General features: G+C 39.6%; 1 protein-coding gene across 1 annotated transcript in view; it reads right to left on the bottom strand.

Annotated features, from left to right (window-relative positions):
• Positions 1-439: 439 nt before the first annotated feature.
• atp10a (ATPase phospholipid transporting 10A) overlaps positions 440-8019 on the bottom strand; it is a 42449-nt gene continuing 34869 nt past the window's right edge. The window contains exons 18-21 of the mRNA XM_024278782.2: positions 6757-6837; positions 6563-6667; positions 2917-3104; positions 440-2737 (exon numbers count right to left, since the gene is read on the bottom strand). Coding sequence (XP_024134550.1) covers positions 2206-2737; positions 2917-3104; positions 6563-6667; positions 6757-6837 — 906 coding nt within the window. The 3' untranslated portion in view covers positions 440-2205. The remainder of the gene's footprint in view (positions 2738-2916; positions 3105-6562; positions 6668-6756; positions 6838-8019) is intronic.

The following is an 8019-nucleotide window of genomic DNA, read 5'->3' as shown; positions in this document are numbered from 1 at the left end:
TATATTTACTAACAACGTCAAAAATGAAGAGGTTTAACAGGTTAAAAAACAATATTGCTCAATTTCAACAAAATGCCCTTGAGAAACACACAAGAGAACTTTATGAAGCTTGAATCAAAAATCTGTCATTTAAAATGTGAGGCTTGTTTAATTGAGAAATGATGAGTCGGCAAACAGAGGCATTATTTTATTCTTTTCCTGTCAGCATGCAAAGAAACAAAGCAGAGTTTGTGCAGAGGAACGTGTGAAAGTGGTCATCCTGGAGCATGAAAGACTTGAGTCTCGCTCTGGTAAACCATGCGAGATAGCAATAAAAACCAGACTGAAACTTACCTGAGAAATTCAGCAAGTTTAAAAACAAATTATGAATGAAAAATAATACAGTAAGAAATCATTTCAGATGAAAGTGTCTAGAAACAACACTAAACAGATAAAGATCCAGCATTAAGGGCAGATTTGCAGACTTTATTCCAGTGTTAAGGCACGTATGAAAATGCTCTTTGGTAAATACTTTGGTTTACTGACAAATACAACAATGAACAAATGTAAGGATCTCTGTTGGTCTCTTAAAAACAATTTCAGCAAAATGAAAACACAGCTCATTTCCTTTGCATACTGTCAATGTTTTGTACAATACTTTCAAAGTGCAAATGAAAATGCTAAGATATAAAAATAAAGAAATAAAACAGCTGTGGATAAATGCAGTTTGCAGATGAAGACAGAAAAAAAATATTCTTTATAAAACATCAGATAAACTTCTGAAGGTCAGATAAAGCAACAATATGACAAAACTCAACTTCTTAGGAGTAAACGGTTTGTTTACAGATAAAGGCAGACTTTAGCTTATTTTAGTGTCAGATTGGGCTGAAAACGACAAAAATGTGCTTTGCTGAAAGTAAAATAAAGATTTTCAGGGATTAGTCCATTTCTACACATGCTAACTTTTGGCCACAGCTAGCTAAAACTAGCTCAACACTATGTCAGGTTGCATATTTTTGGACTTAAACCTGCTAAAAAAAGATTTCAAACTTCTGGCTATGGCTGTAGTCAAAAAAAAGAAGCGTTTTTGGAATTATTTTTATGTTGACATAAGCCAAGACTAACTAACTAAGTTAACTAGCTGCACCAAATGATCAAAAATTCTAGTTGGCTTCCAAACATGAAACTCCAGACAGATTAACCAGGTTGTCATGGAGACTGACGGCCAATCTGGTTTTGTGCAAGGCTACAAAAGTCAAAAACATCTCAAAATTGCTTTTTGGTCCCTCATGCTTTAGTTTTAGTTCTGATGAGGTCTTTCACGTGTAAAAACTGAAACTGTACGCTGTGGCAAAATGTACCAAATAGCATCACATTTAGACCAGCAAAGCAAATTTTATTATAAATACTATGTTGTAAAATTCCTAAAGAATCTGGGCAGTTCTGCATATTTCTCTGCAAATTCTACTGATATTTTACGATGCTCAGGTCTTTCTCAACACTTTTTTAAATAAAATGATCAAGTTTTATGGATCTTTGGTAAATGACGAGCCAAAAATGAAAATCTATAAGCTGCTCAGAATTCCAATGAGTCAGCTCTGAGCGCCTTTCTTCATTTGTGAAGACATTTGTGTTAATGTTCAACCTCAACCTGATTCTGAACCGTGGAGAAAAAAAAAAAAAAGTCCACGTATACCCAGACAGAAACATAAAACAGCATAGCTCCTGGCTATGAAGGGAAAATATTACATTTTCCTAAGTTGTCACAATATGCATTAAACATAAAGATCTGTGACACGATTGAAACGGAGTAAAATGCACAGTTTGTGATCCAGCAGCAATAGATAAGACATGCTTAGAACTCTGGAATGTCCAGCATTGAAATCCCCAATCAGAAAAGCTTTTTCTACCTGGGAGCTGAAGCAGCATCTGGTCCAGAACCCAATGCCCCTGTAACCGGTCCAGCTCCACGAACCTCCTCTATTCAGCTTTAAAACCTGATCAAAACTTGAGATGATGAAGCTTTGTTGAAAGGCACATTCAGCACAGAAAAATAAAATAAAAACCTTTTCAACCTCTCCCAAATCTCAAAAATATTTCGCTTTACATTACAAATATAAAGTACCTTTGTGTATATTTTATAAAAGATCTAACTGAAAAATACATTAAAATTAGATTTAAAAAACTATTGTGCAAACTGGGGAACGGCTGGGATCCCTCTGGACATCATAGGACCGTGTAGAGCGCCGGCTCCGCCCCCTGCTCGCTCCCGTGTGAGCAGGGAGGGGTCTGCTCACGGCTGAGCGGCGCCTCTGAACTCCTCACGTATGCCACGCAGGGCGAGGTTATGCTGGGGGGCAGGTTCAGCTGCACCCGGTCCATCTGTGCGACCACAGGGGTGGAGGTCATCCAGCTGCAGGGACTGGGGTCTGAAGGGTCTTTGGTAGAGGCCGGCTGCAGCTCCTCTGAGAGCAGAGGATCGTTTTTGGTACAGCTCTTGGGACCTGGGGGGCGGGCTGCCCCCTGCTGGACGCTTTCTGCATCTCCATGAGCCAGTTTGCTCCTCTGGTCCTTCTGAACGCAGTTCTGGGGTTTGCCAACGGGCAGAGAGGGAGGTCTGGGGCTGAGCCACGACCCCATCTTGACCCTGCTCAGGCTCAGAATGTTCCTGCGAGTGTCGGCTGGAAGTTTATCCAGCTGCCGTCCGACCTGCACCGGGTTTGGAAACAGTGTGCTGTGACACGCCCTGTAGAAGTATCTGCAAGACAGAGCAGAGGCAGACATCAGGACACACTTGAGCAGCGCTCCAACCATCAGTGACAGACTCCAGATTCAGACGAGAAGCATCTTTTTTCAGCGAGCGGCCCAATAACAGCGCACATCAGAAATACTTGGGGGCCATCATGTGATCTAGAACTCATCTGGAAGGTGGTGTACCGGGGCAGCAGTGCAGCCACAGGCGTGATGGTGCACAGCAGGTAAAAGACGGGGTCCTGCAACAGCCTTTGAATGGTCCAGTAGGGGTTGGAGGGGGGGTAGCAGGTGGGGCAGGAGGCGTTGTAGCACAGAGCCACGGTGAAGAATAAGGCTATGCTGAAGGTGATAGACAGGCAGTTCATCCAGGTCTGCAGAGAGGAAACAAGGACAGGTTCTCATCCACTTATCCAAACAGAAATTTCAGATTTCCAGTCGTCTAAATTATGATTATGAAGGTTTTAGACAAAATCAAAGAGATTATGCAGAGTGGCAGGAGTTCATCAGAAATGCTCATCTGGGTTATGGATGCGACTTTTGGCGTAGAAGTCCGCTCTGCTAATTTTCCCAGAATTCCTTTGTTTACACTCTCTCCTGCTATTGCATAGCACGCCACAAGTCCATTAGAGTAGGAAAAATAATCCCGAGCAACATCAGAGCTTTGCAGCCGTACAGTTTTGAGCCAGATGCCAGCACAGATGTAGAAAACGAAGACGTTAATGGATCTATTTGTCTACAAGTGGATGCGTCAGAATGGAGTGGAGCATGAAGATCGGCCTTCTCATGGCAGTTGCTGCATCATGAGCAAAACAAGCTTTTTCAAACGTCTTCAGCTGTTCCTGATCCATCACATTTTGAATTAAAAAAAATCTAAAATGCAGTTTTAGTCCTACATTTTTTAAAACATGTCCTCCATTATGATAAAAATGCAACAAGAACATGTTAATTACCCCAAAAACAGGATTTTCTTTGGAGCAGGTCTTTAAGCCAAACACCTGAGACACAGGTGCGCCTTTCTGACTTTCACTATTTTCAAATGTAAGGGGTGTAGAAATATAGAGCTGGTACCAACACTTCAGTCTGCTTATTTGCTGATGTGATATATATATTATTCAAACACTGCTTTTGAAAAGAAACAGTCCAAAGGAAATATTTTTTTTCCCTGTAGATTTTCTGGCGTTAATATCAGCTCACGATCCTATCAGTGGGGTTTTTTTTTTAGATAAAATGAACCCCAGATCATTTTAAAGGTTCAGTATTTCATGCTTCTCATTAAGAACCAGAAACACTATTGCAACACTTACCCCAAAACTGCTGTTCAAAAAATTAATGAAAGGTTTACTCAAAACCAGGCAAATGTGAGCTTCTGTCATTGCACTTTAACCTAAAGTAGTGATTTTCACTTTAAAACAAGCCTACTAAAGATAAAGTAAAAAATTCCCACTCAGATCATATTTTGATTGACTCAAAGTGTTCCCAGTGGTCTTTCAATTACGCTTTTTTTTAAAGGCAAAGTAAAAAAAAAAATTCTAGGAGAAAACTTTCTGAAGTGCAGCAGTAGTTAGTTAGAAATTCACCCCTGAACTGTGAGCAGAGCTGTTGTGTGGGTAGTAAGCCCTGCCCCACTTCCCGTCATTCGCCTGTTTACATTCTTTCCTGTTAGCTTACAGCCCCTCACACCCTCAACCTGACAGAGTAGCAAAAAAAGGCAAGCAATATCAGAGCTATCCAGCCGTACAGTTTTCATCCAGAATCCTGCTCAGCCGAGGAAAACAAAGACGTTCATCTGCAAGTGGATGCATCGAAATGGAGTGAAACAGGAAGATTGTGGGCTACTCATTGTTGCTTCTAAGTAATAACTACAGTTTGAATTTTTGCTCCTGATTCACAAGAATTTGAATAAAGAAATACTCAGAAATCCAGTTTTAGTCTAATTTTTTATATATATTATGATAAAAAATCCTACAAGAACATGCTAATAATACCAGAAACAGGATTTTGGAGTGGGTTTTTAAATAAGGAGAAAAAGTTTATTGGGGTAAGAAAAATCATCGCACTAAGAATTATGATTTTTTTAGGGAATAAATATAGTCAAGAAATGTTTTCTTCAAGTAAGATTATTTTGCTATTGAAAAAATTTCTCTTTCAAGACAAAAAATAAAAATAAATTCATTGAAACAAAGGTCTTTACTTTCTGAAAATTCAGTTTTACTACAAAGTGGAGAACATCAACGGCTGTTTTTCCCAGTATGGGAGTAAAGAAAAAGAAGATTTGTATCTAAAGTCATTTCTCTCACAAATCCAATTGAGGATTGTGGGTAGGAAACATAAGAACCAGATGACATACACAGGGCTGAACAGAAATACCCAGATCACTGACAGAGAATCCATTGTTTGGGAAGCAGCTCCTGCTAAAAGTCATTTCAGTCTTTACTGCCTGTAATCTCCGTCCAACTCCTGATGAGACGCGGCCCAGCACTGATGGTTACCAGGTGAGGAACTCCAAACAGAGACGCCGCGGCCTGACCAAACATCCGACAGACTTCACAACACACGTTCACAACACCGTGGATGCAATTAAGAAAACACACGAATGCAACAAACATTTTTAACAGGCACCATGCTTTACTCCACTACAGAATCTAGAAGTCTTCAGGATCTCTATTTGACTTTTTCTTTTTTTCAGAAAAAAAAATCTACATCTTTCCCTTAAATCTGTTCGTGATTTCAACAATACAAACAACATGAACATGAGGACAAACTGGACCTAAAACGTTCTCACAGTGATGTGTTTGTCTCAAAGTCCAATGAAACTAGATTTAGACAAAAAGAGTTCAGCTGGAGCACATGACGCTATAATCTGTAGATGAATCAACTGAATCACTAGTTCTTATCTAGAACGCGTGAAAACTCGCTAACCTCATGTGAAGACGTCTGAACACAGACTGAGGGTTCTTTACACTGCCGTGGTTCTCCGGCGAGCTGTTCTGATGGTCACGATGAGCTACAGCTACATCGAAGGGAACACAGCTTGTAAAGCATCATGATAGTGAACATCAAGAGGAAAAAGGTCAGCTGAGCTTTCGTACTTGTGCTCAACTTTGAGGCTCCAGCATGTGCAGGAGAGCACTTTTAGGAATTCAGGATTAATGAAATAGCAAAAACAGGTCAGACAGAATGTTCCGTTGACACAGTGATGAATAAATGCCAGAGAAGGAATGCTGGGAATGAAATGAGCAGGTGTTTGGGTGAGTTAGGAGGAGTGGAATGTCTGCAGAGATAGCAAAAAAACTCTCAAAGATGTGTTTTTGAAGATTAAAGATTTAAGCACGTCTTTATTAAAAATGTTTAGTTAGGAGCAGAAAAATTGTAGTTTGAAACCCTTGTTACGTGGAATCTATAATTGGCAGATCATTCCATTCTAATACATCCACTAGGAGATAAATAGATCCATGAACGTCTTTGGAATCTGTTTGGATAGTTCTAATATTGGTCACTATTTTTGTTGCACCTCTAATGTTAGGCTGGGAGTGTGAGGGGAGAGTGTAAACAGATGGATGATGGGAAGAGGGAGGTCTTACAGTCAACTCAGATGCAAATGTCTGCTGAACTCTTGCCGCTCTGCAGAAACTATGTCTGAGAAAATGACTGTTTTTTTTTGTTGTTTTTTTTCCAAGAAATGTGATAAAAAGACCAAAAGGAACACTTTGAAATTAGATGAAAAGATTATCAGAGAGGGACTTCAATCATGTTGTCAAAAATATTCCAGCTGCTGTGATCTTTTCACCAACAGACGTGGTCTCAGCTGAAGGGAAAACCAGCTTCTTACCCAGGTCTTGGTCTCGATGCTCAAATGCAGCAGGATGGTGAGTAAAGCGATGGCAGTGATGGGAGTTCCCCATGTAAACAGGTCCACGTCCGAGTCAGTGTAGGTCTGGGGGGGGGCATGGAAGAACAAAGACCACGAGTGAGCACTCAAACCAATAACACACAGCATTCTGATGAACACAGAGGCGGACTCACAAAGTAAGGGATGAAGAAGCAGACCAGGCTTTGGTAGAAGGCATCAATCATGTTCATCCAGAACATGTATGGCTTATATTCCTGCAGGAAAAACAGTTTCAGACCAAACATCTGATTGGAACAGCATACCTTTGACGTCTTCAGCGCAGACTCAAAAATGAAGCTATTTCTTTTTATTTAACACAGTTAATAAATTAAACCACAAGACTTTTGTTTGATTTAATAATTCTGATAACCCAGAGGTTATCAAGGTAGTAATTTGCGTTTTTCTACCGATATTAAATCAAAACTGCAGCTGTGAAGGAAGACGTTTAGAAGAAAAAGGAACACATTTGTTAATTTTAATTATTCAGAGAGACATGATACACTTGAGACATAAATCTCCAAGTGCTAAATAATGGGCAACATTCTTTCTGATATAAAAATACAACCTTGAACCCAACAAGGAATTGGGACCGAAAACCACAAAGTTTTCCTATTTGAGAAAAGTTCATGACAGTTTATTCATACTAATGTTGGCTGGTTTTGATCCAGACTGTCTGTAATAACAACAATGAACTGGCGTTTATACTTTTCGTCTCTGGCCTTTGTTTTTAACATGAACGACATCCAACACATGTAAAACTGAATGTGAGGTTGCAGGAAAAAGGAGAACGTGTGAGAACATTTTGTACTTGAGTAATATAACTGACAAAAACTTCAAAGTATTATTTTGATACTTCCTTTCATCGCCTATGTGTGAAGTTCGGTATTTCCATTCATTTCTTCAGTAAGTTCTCACTATTTGAGGTGTTAAAAAGACAGTTTTCAGGAGAGTTTCCTTTGTAGTCTCATACTCTAATCACTGAAATCAATTCAGGATAAATTTGCACATAATTGCAATACAAGCGTAAAATTCTAGTTACGAGCGACGTCACCAGCAGGTGTCACATTCTGAAGGGACTGGGGAGATTCGACTCCGATGGCCATGTGGCCACTCTGATGCAAATCGTTTGGAAGTATGAACCAGCCCTTAGGCTGTTAGAAAAAATATGTCTTTTTTTTTAAAAACTTTTTGAAGCTTGGTCAATAAAATAAAACAAAGAACAGAAAGTGTAGCAACAAAATTCCTCCCGATGAGACTGAGGCTTGAAGGTTTGGGGAGAAATGGATCTTCTTTTTAAGTGATTTTTAGACCCTTACTGCTTTTTGTACTCTGGCTAAATGAGCAAAAATGTAGGAGTTAAAACACCTTTAGCTATAAAACACAGAAACTATGAAAAT

Source organism: Oryzias melastigma, linkage group LG9 (assembly GCF_002922805.2).
Source record: "Oryzias melastigma strain HK-1 linkage group LG9, ASM292280v2, whole genome shotgun sequence".
Classification (NCBI taxonomy): domain Eukaryota; kingdom Metazoa; phylum Chordata; class Actinopteri; order Beloniformes; family Adrianichthyidae; genus Oryzias; species Oryzias melastigma.
Note: the sequence above shows the minus strand (reverse complement) of the source record. Positions and strands in the feature narration are given on the sequence as shown.